Genomic DNA, 18,071 nt, shown 5'->3' with positions numbered 1-18,071 from the left:
GATATTATGCTAGGTGAAATAAGCCAGTCACAAAAAACAAAAACAAAAACAAAAAACAAATACTATATGGCCCCACCTATATGAAGTACTTAGAGTAGTCAAGTTCATAGGGACAGAAAGTAGAATGGTGGTTGCCCCTGGATGGAAAAGAGGAGGAATGGGAGGTTAGTGTTTAGTGGGTCAACAGTTTCAGTTCTGCAAGATGTAAAGAGTTCAGGAGATCGATGGCAGTGATGGCTGGACAACAATGTGAGTATATTTAATACCACTAAACCATACACTCAAAAGTTAAGATAGTAAATTTCATGTATATTTTACCACCATTAAAAAAAAAGGAAAGGCTCAGTCAATAGAGCATGAGACTCTTCATCTCACAATCATAAGTCTGAGCCCCACGTTCGGTGCTGAGTCTACTTTAAAAATAATGAAAAACAAAATTGCAACTATTTGGGAGAGCCAAGGATACCAGTCAAGAGGTAGATACCTAGAAAGATAAGGCACCTAGAGAAGTACTGCAAAACAATGAAAATATAAGCAGTGTTTAACATTCACAAGTTATCTGCCCAAGGTGTATTTGTAAGATGATTATTAAACTGGAGCACATCTCCCCAGTTGTCCTTTAATGTACCTGAAACATAGCAACTCTGTAAAACACACTTCTATGAAGAGGCATTATAGCTAAAATAAACCTCTACCCTCTAAGAGGAGGATGCGGTGCTCCTGGAAGTTAAGACAGAAATGTTGGGGCAGGGGAGGTGCTACTAAAGGAAAAAGGGATAGTGATTCTTCTCAAGAGAAGAAGCACAGTCCCCAGCACAGCAAAGAACCATTCGCATTCCAGGCAGGTACACAAATTAAGTACATGCATAAGTAGCACACATAAAAAAAATAAAAAAATAAATCAGTGCTCTTACTAAATTTCCTAAGTTTAAAAAAGCTTAGGGGCACCTGGGTGGCTCATTCTGTTAAGCGTCTGACTTCAGCTCAGGTCATGATCTCACAGTCCATGAGTTCAAGCTCCATGTCAGGCTCTGCGCTGACAGCTCAGAGCCTGGAGCCTGCTTCGGATTCTGTATCTCTGCCCCTCCCCAGCTTGCACTCTGTCTGTCTCTCTCAAAAATAAATAAACATTTAAAAAAATTTTTTTAAAGAGCTTAAAAGTTATTATCAAGAGTTGCTTTGCAATGTAATTAAACTAGCATAATAGGGGCACCTGGGTGGCTCAGTCAGTTAAGCGTCCAACTCTGGATTTTGGTACAGGTCATGATCTTAAGGTTTGTGATCGAGCCCCACATCTGGCTCTGTGCTGACAGTGCAGAGCCTACTTGGGATTCTCTCCTCTCCCTCTCTCTCTGCCCCTCTCCTGCTCATGCTCACTCTCTCTCTCTCTCTCTCTCTTTCTCAAAATAAATAAATACTTTAAATAAATAAATAAACTATCATTATAAAAAGTGCATGTCTGTGAATATACGGAGAACTTACTGTGTGTGCTCTACCATTATATACTGCACAATAAAGAGATAAAAAATAAGAATAAAAACCTAGAAATTTTATGAAATCAAAATAGTTTGGGGCGCCTGGGTGGCGCAGTCGGTTAAGTGTCCGACTTCAGCCAGGTCACGATCTCGCGGTCCGTGAGTTCGAGCCCCGCGTCAGGCTCTGGGCTGATGGCTCGGAGCCTGGAGCATGTTTCCGATTCTGTGTCTCCCTCTCTCTCTGCCCCTCCCCCGTTCATGCTCTGTCTCTCTCTGTCCCAAAAATAAAAAACGTTGAAAAAAAAAAAATTTTTTTTAAAAAAATAGTTAGTCATCATTAAAAATCCTGAAAGTGAAAAGCAATATCAGAAGGTCAAAAGAAATGTAGTAACCTAGAAAGGTTAGTATATAATAAATGACTCGTTCACACTTATTCTATAAAGGTACATGTTACGGTTGTAGAAATGCCAAGGAGCCCACCAAGTGTGCTTTACCTAAAGGATTTTTTTTCTGGCCTAGCATAAAGGGTGATTTAAGAATGCTTTGCTAATTGGGACACCTGGGTAGCTCAGTCAGTTAAGCATCCAACTCGATATTGGCTCAAGTCATTATCTCATGGTCATGATCTCAAGTCAAGGTCCTGATCTCATGGTTGTGAGATCAAGCCCTGAGTAGGGCTCTATCTTGAGCGTGGACACTGCTTGTGATTCTCTCTCTTCCTCTCTCTCTGCCCCTCCCTTGCTCCCTCTCTCTCTCTCTCTCTCTTTCTCTCTCAAAATAAATAAACGCTTAGAAAAAAAAAAGAATGCCACACTGATTACAGTCACTACAAATCAAAGCTCCAATAAGTCTAATACTAAGATCACTCCATATTTTTACTAGAGACAAATGGAATTTCAAAACATTCTTCTGAAATGTTTTCCCTTCCCTGAGATCTAATCCTGAGAATGGTCACTGCCTTAGAAAAACAAAAATATAGTGTACAGTGGTGGACTATTTAAATAATAAATATATTTCTACCACAGTCATTATTTACTGCTGAAAGAAAAAGGAGTTCAATAATAAGCAATAAACAATCTTTGAATGTTGTGCAGGAGTCCAGGAAAGATAAAAACCAGAGACCAATACAGGGTCTCGGGTTGCTTCCCATAACATTTCTTTGATTACACTGACCCCTGGCGGCCCTTAAAGGACTCTCTTTTCTTTTCTTTTCTTTTCTTTTCTTTTCTTTTCTTTTCTTTTCTTTTTTTTAAAATAAAAGTGCTTAGATTTCCTTAGTGTGTGCCTTAACATTATATAACCTGGCAGGAATCCTTTCACAACGTATATGTATATCAAATAATCATACTGTAAACTTAAGTAACCTATCCTTTTGTCAACTGTACCTCAATAAAATTTGGGAGAAAAACATTGTATCACCAAGTACCTGATTAATATGCTGGTCTTTTCTAAAAGATAAAGATGCCTTACGGAATGTGGAAAAGGAGACATTATATGTATTTCAATACTAATGATTATTAAATACCTTTAATACACTCATCTAATAAATACTGACTGATATCCATGTGTGAAACACGTGCTAAGTCATAGAGACACAGATGTGAACAAGCCCCAAAAGACTACAGTCTCTTAGATGCCACCAGTTAAAAGTGACATGAATGAACCAAGAGAAGCACAGAGTGCTATGGAGATGTCTACAGGGATTAGGCCATTCAAGGCTGTTCGAGGACAAGGGTGGCACTTAACAAAGCTGAAAAGGTGGGCAAAGGCCAAATCTTGTAAATGATTTGAATTTTTTAAGCACCTACCTTTCCTTGTCTTTCTTTTCCTAATCAATGTGACCAAATCAATATGACAGATCCAGTCCACAAACCACTGCATGAGAAATCCTGTTAATTTTCAATTTATGATCTCACATCTTCCAAAAGTCTTTCTCCACTATCCTATCACCCTCTGTGTTCTAGTACATATCCTGTTCACCACTCACTGAACAAATTAACCTCTTGGAGGCTGCCACCCAGCTGAGATTGTCCCTGGCCACAGTGCAGAAGTGCCTCTGAATGGACCAACAGTGGACACTGACCCAAGGGAAGTCCATCCACAGCCACCAACAAAGAGGGTTGCTTGAAGGACTCTGAGATGATGGTTATTCAGATGAGCCAATGCGACCAGTCCAGATTTGGACTAAAAACACCACAGAGGTTGACAGAAGAGTGAGGGGAGAATGACTCAGCCAGAGAGACAGAATGAGATGCGATCCCAAAAGCATCAGCACTCATCCTTACAATACACCTTCTTTATCCCATGCTAGTCCAAGTCACCCTGCACCCTTAGAAGTACCTGATGAGGGAAATACAAATCAAACCACAATGAGACACCACCTCACACTTGTCAGAACAGCTAAAATTAACAACTCAGGAAATGACAGATGTTGGCAAGGGTGCAGAGAGAGAGGAACCCTTTTGCGCTGGTGGTGGGGATGCAAACTGGTGTGGCCACTCTGGAAAACAGATGGAGGTTCCTCAAAAAATTACTGATAGAACTCCCTATGACCCAGCAATTACACTACTAGGTATTTATCCAAAGGATACAGGAGTGCTGATTCGAAGGGGCACATGCACCCCAGTGTTTATAGCAGCACTATCAACAATAGCCAAAGTATGGAAAGAGCCCAAATGCCACAGACTGATGAAGAAGATAAAGAAGATGTGGTACATAGATACAATGGAAGATTACTTGGCGATGAAAAAGAATGAAATCTTGCCATTTGCAACAATGTGGATGAAACTAGAGCGTATTATACTAAGCAAACTAAGTCAGTCAGAGAAAGGCAAATATCATATGATTTCACTCCTATGTGGAATTTAAGAAAGAAAACAGATGAACATAGGGGAAAGGAAACAAAAATAAGATAAAAAAAAAAAAAAAGAAAGGAAGACAAACCATAAGAGACTCTTAAATACAGAGAACAAACTGAGGGTTGCTGGTGTGGTGTTTGGGTGGGGTATGGGCTAAATGGGCGATGGGCATTAAGGAGGGCACTTGTTGGGATGAGCACAGGGTGTTATGTGTAAGTGATGAATCACTAATTTCTATTCCTAAAATCATTATTACACTATATATGTTAACTTGAATTTAAATTAAAAAAATAAAATTTTTTAGAACTTAAAAAATAAAATAAATTTTAAAATTAAAAAAAAAAAAAAACAACACCTGATGGACCTCACTGACTCAGCACCTCACGATTCCTCCGCTGTCACACTGCCTTGTTTTCCTGTCACGCTTATGTTATTCAACTTTTATCATATTATCCATGTCAGCACAACGATGATATTGAGGACAGAGATTTTGCATGTTTACCTCCTTATTTCCACAACTGCCCTATACGCCCTCACATATTTGATACAGGGACAGATAGATGGAAAGACAGACAGATGGATAAACAACTGATCCTGGAGAACTCTATAGTGAAATCAAAGGTGGGAACTAAGAAAACCCTAATTCCTTCACGCTCACAGTATATGTCCTAATCATCAACTCCCATCATTCCCCACATGTGCCAGTAACACCAAACTTCTCCCAAACCCCCAGACCCGTGAGGCTCTCTTCCATCTTCCCAACGTTTACACACAGCCTTCTCTCTGTGAAGTCTCACAAACACTGACTCTCCTCTTCCTCCATAAGCACAAATGTCTGGCTCCCCTAGAGCTCAACACCCCCTCCTCCAGGCTTCCCTGAGCCCTACACACACCTCTACACTTTCTCACTGCCCAACTGTCTCACCCCTGCAGCACACCCTCTCCGTAGGCACTCTTCATGGATGCTCAAAAACCATGTGCTGGCTAAGAGAGACTAGATCTGCTTTTAGGATGTGACCCTTCCTAAAAGCAGAAAGGAGAAAATTTTTTTTAATTTTTTTGGTACACTTATCCCACTTAAGGTCTTATGTTAATGAATGATTATTCCTTCTAATAAAGTGGTTCTCAGTGGGGAAGGGAAAGGGTATTTTTCCCCCTTCAATGCCTGTAGTGACAATGCCTGTAGACAATTCTGTTTGGCACACTCGGGCTGCTACTGGCATCTGAGGGGCTGAGGCTAAAGATCCTGCTAAACATCCTACAGTGTACCCAACCATGCCCACAGCAAAAAATTTTTGTCCAAAATGTCAACAGCTCTTTTAATAGAACTATTTTTAAAAGCTCTTATTCACAAACTTATATATTTTTTAATAAACTCCAGAGGAAAATGGGACAATATTCAATGAATCTTCAAACATCACACAGGGATGCACAGGAGAAAACCTAAGGCAGAGAGATGAGTCTGCCCTGTGAGATCTCAGAGCTTCAAAGGTTGGCAACAAACAAAGGAAGTAGGTAGAGGAGTTGGGGAGAAAGAGAACTTGGGGAACAGAAAATTGGTGTGGTCGTTTAAAACCACTGTTTCTTTTTTTTTTTTTTTTTGTATGTTTTAATGTTTTGTTTTGTTTTGTTTTTTGAGAGAGAGACAGAGAGAGGCACAAGTGGGGGAGGGGCAGAGAGAGAGGGAGACACAGAACCTGAAGCAGGCTCCAGGCTCTGAGCTGTCAGCACAGAGACCTATGCGGAGCTCCAAAGCATGAAACGTGAGATCATGATATGAGCCAAAGTCAGACACTTAACCGCATAGCCACCCAGACACCCCAATCACTGTGTGTTTGAAAACAATGATAAAGTAGGTTAGTCCAATCTCATCAGGAGTCATTCAGAGACATAAAATTTGCTAAATTATAACTATGTATCTGTAGCTTAGTTTTAAAATACTCAATGTATGCACTGAATAAGTAAAATAAACATTAATCAGTTTTACATTAAACACAAAACGTTTTGTGGCGCCTGGGTGGCTCAGTCGGTTGAGCATCCGACTTCGGCTCAGGTCATGATCTCGCACTCTGTGAGTTCGAGCCCCACGTCTGGCTCTGTGTTAACAGCTCAGAGCCTGGAGTCTGCTTTCAGATTCTGTGTCTCCCTCTCTCTCTGACCCTCCCCTGCTCATGCTCTGTCTCTCTCTGTCTCTCAAAAATAAACATTTAAAAAAATGCCAAGTGTTTTAACCTTCAAACATTGTATTACAGAAAAAGACAACAATGGCTAAACCTCTAACATATTACAATGAAAGCTAACCCATTGATAAACACAGTAACTTCAAAATAAACCCCTTAAATTATCTAGATGTTCAGATTAACAATTTTCTGTTCATTGAATAAATGACATTGGAGATATTTCCCCACCTGACCTAATTAAATCACTTTAGCATTCCCCCTGAAAATATATTTATACTCACATTCACTTGAACTTGAATGGACCAGTCACCAAGTATTGGATGGGAAGATAATTGAAAAGTTTTGGAAACGATGCCAAGATCACTTTGTTCTGACAACCACTGTTGGATCAAATTGGACTTGGGGTCCTACAACAAAAACCGTACATGTTAACTATATAAATACTGCCGCATACATGTGTTATGAATGATGCCCTCCATGCAGCACTCCCAGGGACATCCTCAATATGGCACAGAGATACGTTTTGTAAAATGTTGGCCATATGTTACTAAACAGAAGACAAATCAGAATTTCTTCCTTTCTCATACCCTCCTGAGAACATCTTTATTCTGCTCCACCTTCCAATTCTTGGCACCATATTTCCCTCTACATGGAACACACACGACATGTGTAGCACCAAACCTGTGCTGTCATTGTTAACCTAGAGATAACAGACCTCGTGTATGTATTCAGGGCCCACTGCGTGTCAGGCACTCTGTCGTATCATTACCACTCATACGTCACTCAATCATCACAACTCTCCCTCAGGGTAGGACTGTCCTCACATTATAGCAGAAAACAGATTCCCACAGAGGTTAGGTAAACACTCAACTGTAAGTAATACATGAATTCAGGATTCGAACCCACACACCGTTTAATCCAACAAAATGTATCATAGCCATGTTTAGCCAAGGTTGTCCAGGAAAAACACTTCAGTTTTCCTAGACTTCCCCAAGGATCCCGTCATGCACACTCAGCCAAGCCAATGCAGCAGTCATCCCGGACTTCCCTTCACATTCCCAGCCCCGTCAACTCCACCTCTTTAATCTCTCTCTAATCCTCACATCCAGCTGCCATGTCCTGTTTTCTGACTATTACGACTAATCTCCCTCCTCCACTCTTGCCCTCCAATAAATACATCTTCCCCTCTGCCAACAGTGTTGTCCATCTGAAACACAAATCTGAGACTGAGGCAAAGTGGTGGAAATGCTTGGTACAGTTCCTGACATATGACAAGCAGCGGACCACGAGGTGGTGATAGCTTTTGTTTGCCTATAGAATGAGGTCTATGCTCCTTGACATAGTTTACATAACTTAGCAGTCTGATTCCATCTATATTTCTATGCTCATCTTCCTCTAAACATACAGATTTCTTTGCAATTCACTCCCAAAAGCCCATGCTTCTCAGTCTCCACAATTGCTGCACAGAATGCCCTCCCTTCCTGTCCAATAGGTGAAATAAACTCCAGTGTCCTGCCTCCTATACATGCTTCCAACAGACAAAATGGCCACTTCCTGGAGAGTCCCTAGTACATCTGGAGTTTACCCCTTTTGAGGACTACCCCTTTTGAGTTTACTGAACTCATGGGTTTTATGGGGTTTTTTGTTCCCAGCTAGACTGTGAACTCATGAGAGCAGGGATCAAATATTTTCCCTGATTGTTATTCTCTATCCTTTGACTAGACGTAGTGGGTCAGCCCAGTTAACGGAAGCCAGAAGAAACCTCTCTCCCCAAGTGGGGGAGGATGTGAAAGTCAGAGGTAAGGACAATGCTGAGAATTGAGTTAGGAATAGTCTAGTAAGCCAGAAACTAATTGTTAAAACCAAAGACCAAGTCAAGACTAAGTAGGTCACCCTCCTTGGCAAACTCCTAGGACGGGCATTGTAATCAGCTGTTGGCTCTCCTGCACCTGCCACAGCATGACGCGTGGGTGAAAACAAAAAATACCTTTTTTCTTCTGTCAGCCTGACAAAAATAAAAAATAATAATAATAATTCCCAGTGTTATTTAAACTGAATGGAAAGGAATGTTCATACTCTGCTGATGCATTATTTGGTGAGGGTATACGCTTCTCCCAGGTGGTACCATGGCCCTACAAAGGAAGTTCTAAATGAAGTCTTTGACGACTTTGAACCTGGAGGATCTGGACGGTTGGGAGTGAATGAGATAATCTCTCTGGTTTGTCAAGCCTGCCTCAGACCTAGGCCTAACTGTCACCAACCGGAAAACACAGACAATGTAGAAACACCAGAAGTTTTTACACATCAGGATTCGAACGGGCCATGCATGGTGGCACCACAGCAGAACCCAGCATTTGTATGTCACCATCTCCTGCTAGGACACACACAGGACAGCCATATACAACATGGACAGTGGCCCTGACACAGCCAGAACAGCCACATGCTGGAGATGCTGCAATAGTGGCCCCTTGTGCTCTCTGAGTCACCTTTAGATGGTTCTGGTGCCTCAGAACAGCAAAGTACCTGCTGCCTGTGCCAGACTGTCTCAAGCAATAAATCCCCGGCTGGAGAATATGTCCAGTAGGAGTATTTCTGCCACTCCTCAGAGTCCTGGATTATGCACCCAGCGTCTGTCTAGCATGTAGAACTGGAGAAGTCAAATCACTTAAATGAGGTGGTCCCCTCACCTCACCAGGGATGAGGTCCTGGTTTTGTCATGGCTGCCCCACGCCAGAGTGTCAGGGCACAATCACAAGATACACCCTTAAGGCAACAACAGCTATTCCCATACAAGGTCATTCATCTGTACTTTCTTCAGGAAGGGAGTCACAGTAGAAGTCTGCTGTGCCAGCTACCATGGAGGTGTTGAAGGCACTGGTTTCCATAGTGTCAAGCCAGAGTAGCCAGAGGTAGCGAGAATTAGAGCAGAGGTAGGGCACGTTTTTACCACTGTCAAAAGGGCCCTGAAGGCCTTTTCAACCTGAGAAGGTCAGTTATCAAGGCAGACAAAATTAATAATACCAAATGACAAAAAAAAACAAACAAACCACAAAACACTGAGCACCCCCTGAACATACTGTGACTTGACAGTCAATATTTTAGCTACATCCTACAGCTACAGCAATTCTTTTTCTTTTTTTTTACAGCTTACTGATTAGACAAGTTTATACACTCTGCTATGCTCACCACAAGTGTAGCTACTAGCTGTCCTGTTAGGTCACTTACTATTACAGTATCACTGACTCTCTTCTTGACCGGGGCAGGATGGATTCCGAGAAGTTAGCCTCCCAGCCATCAGTGCACTTCTCCACGTTAGCCTGAAGGTGGTGCTGTACTAGGGAGTACAACTTTGTTCAAGTCAGGGGTTCTTGTTACACTAAGTTCCACTTTTTTCTAAGAGGTTTTGCCAAGAAACCAACTATTCTACACTGAAAGATGTAGAAAACATCACATTCTGGCCCAAATGACTGTTTTTCAGATGGAGGAAGACAGCAGTGTGGGCATCAGTGCTCCCATATGGCTTCTGCAAGTGGCAAGGCTGGACCTGAGTTCATATCCCAGCCTCACTGCCCGGGTGCAGACAGCAGAGTATGGCAACCCCCTGGGCACTGTTCCCAACCACTCTGGGTTCCAGGTCGAATTTCAGTCTAAACGCCCCTTCCCGAGCCAAGAGGGCCACATGCTGGCAAAGCCAGTAGGATTTCTCAGGACCACAGGTCTCTCTGAGAAAGCCAAATGTGGCAAGCAAAGCCCAGAGTTGTAGAGAATAGCCCAAGAGTACAAATCAAAGGTTTCAAAGGCAGATCCTAAAGCACCATGGCGAGGCAAAATAATAAAAATGCACAGACAGCACAGTTCTAAATGCTTTACTTAAATTACTCACTTTAATCCTCACAAAAACCTCTGTGAGGTATTTGTCCCACATCAGCAGGGTTAGTTCTGGGTTGATGCCTAGAACGGGCAATTTATCAAGTGCTGACTTTCATTACCACAGGTAGAACGAGGCAGATTGGATACAAACCGCCAGAGACAGGCAGGTGACCTCTAAATCCCCCACCTTACACTTAATTTCTGGCACGTACTAAGTTCTCAGTATATGTGGATAAATGGTGAAAGATGATATGACTGCGGTCCATAAAGCCCTGCTTAGAGAGCTACTTGAATTTAGACATGCTATTCACTATGCCAACCTCCTTTTTAGACATTCCATTATACAGTGAAGGCAGAGATTCACAGGACTGCAATTCTTGGAAATTCAAGAAATATACACTGAGCAGCATGCCAGCTGATGTGTTTGCTACAAACACAATCTGGCTGGAAGTTACACGTATACATGTTTGTTTGCTTGATTTTTGTTTGGCTTTTAGTTTAATTTATAACAACAAAGAAGTTAAGAAGAATAGGAAGATGTTGAACTAAAAAACCTAAATTTGCCTTCCAGTCTATGTCATTTATCAGAACATTGAAGGAAACCAAAAGGGTTCCCAGGACCAGGGACTTTCAGTTATAAAATCAAGAGAGTCCCAGGCAAACTGAGGTGAGCTGATCACCTTATTTCCATGTAATGATCAAATGTCTAGTATTCTCCTCAGCATAAGTATAGAAAAGCAGGTCCAGCAGGATATCAATGGTCCTCAACTTGGTTCCCACAGGAAAACACTCAGTCTAACTATCTGCCTCCAGACTATCAGAGTGTGCAAGCAGCAGAGGCCAAATGACTCCCTGCCAAAGGGGTTCCCATAATAACAAGAGCTAATGTTCAGTGAGCATGTACTATGTGGCAGGCATAGTTCTAAATGCTGTGCTTGGATTATCTCACAAAACCTTTGTGAGGTATTATTATTATTACACATTCTACAAATAAAGAAACTGGGGCTCTGAGAGATTAATTTTCTCACACAACTAGCATCTATTCTTCTTAGAGCAGACAGTGATCCTTTTATAAGTCAAATCACATCACGCCTGTCCTCAGAATTCTCCAGTGAATTCTTGCTTCACTCAGAGTAAAATCCAAAGTCCATATCATGCCTAAGAAGACCCTGTATGGTCCATCCCTCCTCCAACCAACATACCTATATCTTACCTCATCTCCTAATATTTGTCCCCTCACACCCTGGTACACTTTCAGCCTATTTTTCCTCCAATGCACCCAACGAGTTCCCACCAGGGCCTTTACACAAGGTGTTCCCTCTGTATGTATGGGCTCATTCTTTTATTTCCTTTAGGTCTCTGCTCAAATAGGACTCCCCTAACAATCTAGAGAAAAGAGCAAACATAAACACTCTCTCTCTCTTACACACACACACACACACACACACACACACACACACACGCACATACACACACCAATCCCTTTATATACATATTTATGTGTTTATTTAGTGCCTGTCTCCACACTATTCACTGAAATATAAGCTTGATGTGAGCAGGGGACTTAATCTGTTCTGCTCAGTGCCCCACTCCAGAGCCCTGACCACAGAAGTTCAAAAAATGTTTAACAAATAAATTAATCAATGAAGAAGCAAGGACTGGAGCCCAAGCTAGCCAACTTTGGAGCCTGAGCTCTGACCCCACTGCTCTACCATTTCCCTTCTGAGAGAGAGTATTCTCATGTTGGGAGGGAAGATTACCCAAGGCTAATTCTAAGATAACCTGACCAGAACTTCGCACAGAGCTTTAGTAAGATGGCTTGAACTTCTTACTTTATTTCTATCTGGCACTTACCTTAATTAGAATGTTTAAAGAAGTTTTATAAGGTTTAAAATCTGAGAAGAGTGTAACGACACGAAACTTCACTTCCTGCTTCGGCTTGTACAGGGACTTGTCTGTTTGAATGAAGACAGTCATTCTCTTGGTCTCAAATGATAAGCGCGTACTATTAGAGAATAAGATCTCATCCTGGGCACGTCCAGTTACACGTAGCTCATAAATCCCATCTGCACTGTTCAGAGGTAGCTGGAGAAAATGAAGAGATCAGTCTCATTATTTTACCTCAAAAATGTTTTTAATTATGTTAGAATAGAAAATTTTCTATTTTTTAGGTTTACTTATTTTATTGAGAGAGAGAGAGAGAGAGAGAGAGGGGAAGGGGCAGAGAAAGGAGAGAGAGAGAATCCCAAGCAGGCTCTGCACTGTCAGCACAGAGCCTGCCATCAGGATCAAACCCACGAGATCATGACTTGTCCAAGAATTGGACACTCAACTGACTGAGCCACACAGGCACCCCAAGAATAGAAAATTTAAGTCTATAGTATTATTAAACGTAATTGCCATGTTGAAAAACTTGCCCCTCCTAGGCACCAACATTAAACAATTTGTTTTCCCTCTTAACATCCTGTAGTTTTCTCTCCCATTAAATTGCAGGGTTCTCGGAATGGAGGGCTCAACACCAGTCACCTTGTCATTTCCTAGCCCAAGTGTACATTCTTCCCAACAGTCACTGTGGGTCAGAATATTTAAGGTCTTTCAACACTTTTCCATGCCTCCCTCTTTGAGGCAGTCAACTGGTGAAAAGCACAATTTGCACAAGACTTGTTTCTTGCCGTATCTCTCTAGAACTCTTTTCTACAGTGTGCTCTCTTCCTGCATCCTGCACATCACAGGTCATCATCCTGGAAAGGATGGGGGTGCTGCTGCTTTCCTACTACTATTACCAACAGAATTCTTACCTTCCAGCATTAACAGACTTGAAGCCATACAGCAGTTTACATGACCTGTCATTTTACAACAATCCTTCAGGTGGTGCTCTCACTAACACCATTTTATACAGGGGCTTACAGGAATTTGGGAAGCTGTTCCAGGTTACTAGCTGAGATTCAAACCCAAGATGAGCTATACTACTCTAATAAAAGCCTCCATATGGTGTCTTTAAAGCATGTCTGACAATTCTCTGACTCTCTGCCCTTCAAAAAGTAGAGCCTCATTCCCCAGACTTAGGGACTTGCTTCTCAAGAAAATAATGAAGCTGTGTTAGAGAAAGGATGGCTTCTGCCTGGTTCTCTTTCTCTCTGGGATTCTTCGCTCTGAGGGAATCCAGCTGCCATGTGAGGAGGACACTCAAGAAGCCTGTAGAGAGGCCCACATAGGGAGAAATGAGGCCCCCCACCAAAACCCACCACCAGCTCGACAGCCATATGAATGAACTACCTTACATTCAGTAGGAATGACCTACTGAAGCCTTCAGGTGACTGCAGGCCTAACTGACATCCTGACTGCAGCCTTGTAATAGCCCAAAGCTTTGGGATAATCGGTTACACAATAGATGGCTAGTATACCTGACTTTTAGTTCGTTTTCATGATAATAAACCTGAGGTTCTGAAACTAAATTCTGGCTCGTGTTGGCAAATAAGTTTTGTCCACAGAAAGCTCAGAGATCCTCCAGTAACTGCAGCTACCTTGAAGCTCACAATATGGATGAGAATATGAAGGAAATGTAACAAGCCACCAATAAAATGGTCAGCAAAAAAATATTTAGGGGGAAAAGTACTGATGCCCACAATTTACTTGGAGACACATTTTAAAAATAAGATGAATTAGGGGTGCATGGTGGCTCAAACAGTTAAGCATCTGACTCTTGGTTTCAGTTCGGGTCATGATCTCACAGTTCATGAGTTCAAGCCCTGCATTGGTCTCTGCACTGAGCATGGAGCCTGCTTGGGACTCAATCTCTCCCTCCCTCTCTGCTCCTCCCTGGCTTGCTTTCTCCCTCTCTCTCAAAAAATAAGTAAATAAACATAAATTTTTTTTTAAATAAGATCAATTAATGGATGGAGAGACAGATGGATGGATAGATATGAAATAGAGCAAGTATAGTAAAGCATTAATGGTAGATTCTGAGTGGTGGATACAGAAGTGCTCACTACAAAATTCTTTCAAGTTTTTTTTTATATTGGAAAAATTCTTAATAAAATGTTAGAAGAACAATCAGTAGCATCACATTTACATAACTTCTAGTGCCAATTTTTGCTTTTCTTCAATAAATATTTATTGAGCACCTTCTAGCTCCAAATTGTTCTAAGTCCTTGGAATACAACATGAGCCAAAGATGTGTGACCTAGTAAGGCTAAGAGTCTAGCTTGGAACTTGCATTCTTATATTCTATTTTCCCAAATGATACTTCAGTTCTCAGATTCTTTTAAATAGATATTTTAATACTATAAGCAGAAAATTAAATATGCCAGCATATCATATATATGGCAAAGGTTCATAAATACTTTATATTTAAATAATGATATTTGATGGGATTGCTTTTTGTGATTTGGATATAGTTTGATCATTTTTAGTGGCACAGAGGCTCCAGAACTGATAGTAGATTGAAGATTTACGTCAAATTAATAATTCAGAGGCACAAAACTAAAGAGCCCTATTTAACCATGAGAATGCCAAATAAAGAAGCAGAAGTAACACAGACGTGTTCAAAAACACAATCTCTGTGCCCTACTCCATCCTCCATCAGGGAGCTGGATTGCCTCAGGAGGAGACATTACTATCTTTATGCTCCTTTCAGCTACCCCAAGTAATTTGCTTTTTTATTTTATTTTTTTTTAATTTTTTTTAACGTTTATTTATTTTTGAGACAGAGAGAGACAGAGCATGAACAGGGGAGGGGCAGAGAGAGAGGGAGACACAGAATCTGAAACAGGCTCCAGGCTCTGAGCGGTCAGCATAGAGCCTGACGCGGGGCTCGAACCCACGGACCGTGAGATCATGACCCGAGCCGAAGTCGGACGCTTAACCGACCAAGCCACCCAGGCGCCCCAGTAATTTGCTTTTTTAGCTGCCCCATTAGAAACCCTGCCCACCCTCCATATGTAAGATTTAGGTGATTCAGGATCCTCAAAGCCTCAGTGTTATTCCCAGGGCTGGAAAGTCAGAGATTACAAAAGAACTTGGTGTATCAGTAGACCAGAGGTGACTCTATAAACCATGAGGCATCACCATACGCCTTGTGGTGTCACTGCCGACTCTGCATGGCACTAAGGATGCTGAGCTGTGGTAGAGAGCTTGACCCTCCACTGTTAACAGTAGAGGGACATAATGTGAAAGAGAATGAAGAAAATAATGTGGATTTTAAGCAATCTTTACGAAGGTTTTTCTCTGTATCAGACCTAGAATGGGTTGTAACCTGCTCCCCATAGTGGAGAGGCCCCCAGAAGGTATTAAAAGCGCTTGTATCTCTACTGATCCTTCTGCCTTCTTGGGGTCCCAGTTACTGAAAGAGTTCCAGGGATTGGTAATAAAGAGGTTCCCTCATCAGAGACTTCCCATGCCCTTCTCTTATGCAAGAACCAGTTATCTACCCAAGGGGATTCTGCAGTTTCACATGTTGAGCTGAGCGCCGAGGGCTGGAAAAAGATACAGTTCCCACAGACGGACACTGCCTGGCAGCAGTACATCAAGGAGCTTTGATCAGCCAAGTACCAATTGGCACCTGAGTGGCGCGTGCTCATTATGCTAAGTCTATTCTGTACATACATAAATGCAAATTTCCTGAGTAAATGATTGCTCTTTGCCCAGGGTATTTAAGGCAAGTGTGCTCAAAAAGGTCCTTGGGGAGGGACTCCTGGCTGGCTCAGACAGTGGAACTAATGACTTTTGGTTGGGGTTGTGAGTTCAAGCGCCATGTTGGGTGTAGAGTTTACTTAAAAATAAAATAGAAATAAATAAAACTTGGGGCGCCTGGGTGGTTCAGTCGGCTAGGCGTCTGACTTCAGCTTAGGCCATGGTCTTATCGCTCGTGAGTTGGAGCTCACATGGGGCTCTCTGCTGTCAGTGTGGAGCCGGCTTCAGTTCCTGTCTCCCTCTCCTTTTCCCCTCCCCAGCTCATGCCTTCTCTCTGCCTCAAAAGTAAATAAAAACATTGAAAAAAAAATTTTTTAATAAAAACAAATAAAAATTTACAAAAGATCCTTGGTGGGCAAGGAACTAATCTGGGATGACTAAAACCATTTAACCTTCTCTGAAAGATCAATTATCAAGGAAACGGAGACAACAAAATAGGATTTATCCTACTCTACTTCATTAATTACTTATAATTACTAAAATAAGGAGAGATTTCAAATAACTTCCAAAATAAAATTGAGGGATTTAAGATGACAGTTTCTACTTAAAATATATTTTTAAAATGTTAATTATACATAAAATAAACTTCAAAACATTCCTAACTTTAAAAACCTCTCCCTCGTGTTAAGTTGGATTTATTTACAGAGAATAAAAGAAATTTGCCTAAGACATTTTCTGCAAAAAAATAACCTTTATACTAAGCATCAATCATTTTTATTTACTTCTTATTAAAAGTTGATTTTAGTGCATCAAAAATAGAAACAATGAGCTAATCAGATATTAAAAACCATTTGTTTTAATGAAGTCAAAATATTTACATTTTACAGCAAAAATTCATGAGAACCTCAAAAAACAATCTGAAATATTACAAACATCAGAATGCAAGTGCACACTCTGAAAGCTGAGCCTATTTTAACTGACAACTCATAACAATGCAGAACTTTCTATTTTTGCCAAGCATTATCAAATTTTCCCAGACACACTTTATGACTAAGTCTTTAAATTTTTGTTTTACTAGAAAAGGGATATAATGTCTAAGAAAGCCTTCGATAGGTAATTGCTATATCTATCTACAATAGAAATGGCATTACTGGGAAAGACAAATACAGGATTTGGAGTTAGCATTTCCCATAGGTAAGGATTAAAAGAATAATAGCAGCCAAAGCCCAGTTAATGATAGTTTGGACAAGTGCAATTTATAACAAACTGACATTACTGGAACAATCCCAAGCCTGATGCCTTCTCTTTCCAGCCTTTCTACACTTCCAGCCTGTGTAACTATAGGCTTCTCTGATGAAACCAGACAGTTGTACTTTAAGCTGTGGTTTCTGAACTTAAATCCCACCCTCTTCTGCTACAGGACAATTCTATTACACAGGATTTATTTTAATCTTCTCATTGGAATACTCTTTCAACACCATCATGGCCAGCATCTATTATTTTAGGGTACATAAACACAATGTAATGTTTTATTACCACTGAGATTGGGCTCTCCCCCCATTTCCACCTGCTTTGCCTCTCTTTCCCTACTTCCTATTCAACAATAGAAAAGCAGTTATATTTCTTAAGAGGGAAAGTACAAACATAATAGGTAAGAAACAACAGCTATGGTACATAAGTAATTTTTATAAAGTACTGTTTGGTAGAGCTACATTTTCTAGGAATACCATCCCCTACCACCACCCCTGCAAAAACTAATGTGCTTTCTGAATGTGCTTGATAAGTAACCTTCAAGAAGTAATGGGGGAACCTGGCTCATCAGTTAGTGCTAATCCTACATTAAGTAGGTAAAGTATCGGGGCCCAAGTTGTTAAAAAGAAACCACAGGCCCACGGTGGAGTCATTTGCTCCCAGAACAGTACATCAGGATTAACTGCAGTTTCAACCTCTCCAGGAGTGGAATTTTAAGCCAATCAATCTGGAACTTTCTGACAAGCACCAATGAGGTCATCTGTCACATGGGCCCTCTCCCCCACCCCCACCCCACCCAAAGGAAG

At 41.2% G+C, this 18,071-nt stretch overlaps 1 protein-coding gene across 1 annotated transcript in view; it reads right to left on the bottom strand.

Moving 5' to 3' along the window:
• The window catches only part of CD109 (CD109 molecule), a 161,706-nt gene that overhangs the window by 89,895 nt on the left and 53,740 nt on the right, over positions 1 to 18,071 (bottom strand). The window contains exons 8-9 of the mRNA XM_049653909.1: positions 12,238 to 12,468; positions 6,795 to 6,920 (exon numbers count right to left, since the gene is read on the bottom strand). Of these exons, the coding sequence (XP_049509866.1) occupies positions 6,795 to 6,920; positions 12,238 to 12,468 (357 nt within the window). The remainder of the gene's footprint in view (positions 1 to 6,794; positions 6,921 to 12,237; positions 12,469 to 18,071) is intronic.

The sequence above is a fragment of the Panthera uncia genome, assembly GCF_023721935.1.
Source record: "Panthera uncia isolate 11264 chromosome B2 unlocalized genomic scaffold, Puncia_PCG_1.0 HiC_scaffold_24, whole genome shotgun sequence".
NCBI lineage: Eukaryota > Metazoa > Chordata > Mammalia > Carnivora > Felidae > Panthera > Panthera uncia.
This window is presented reverse-complemented; position numbering and strand designations above follow the sequence as displayed.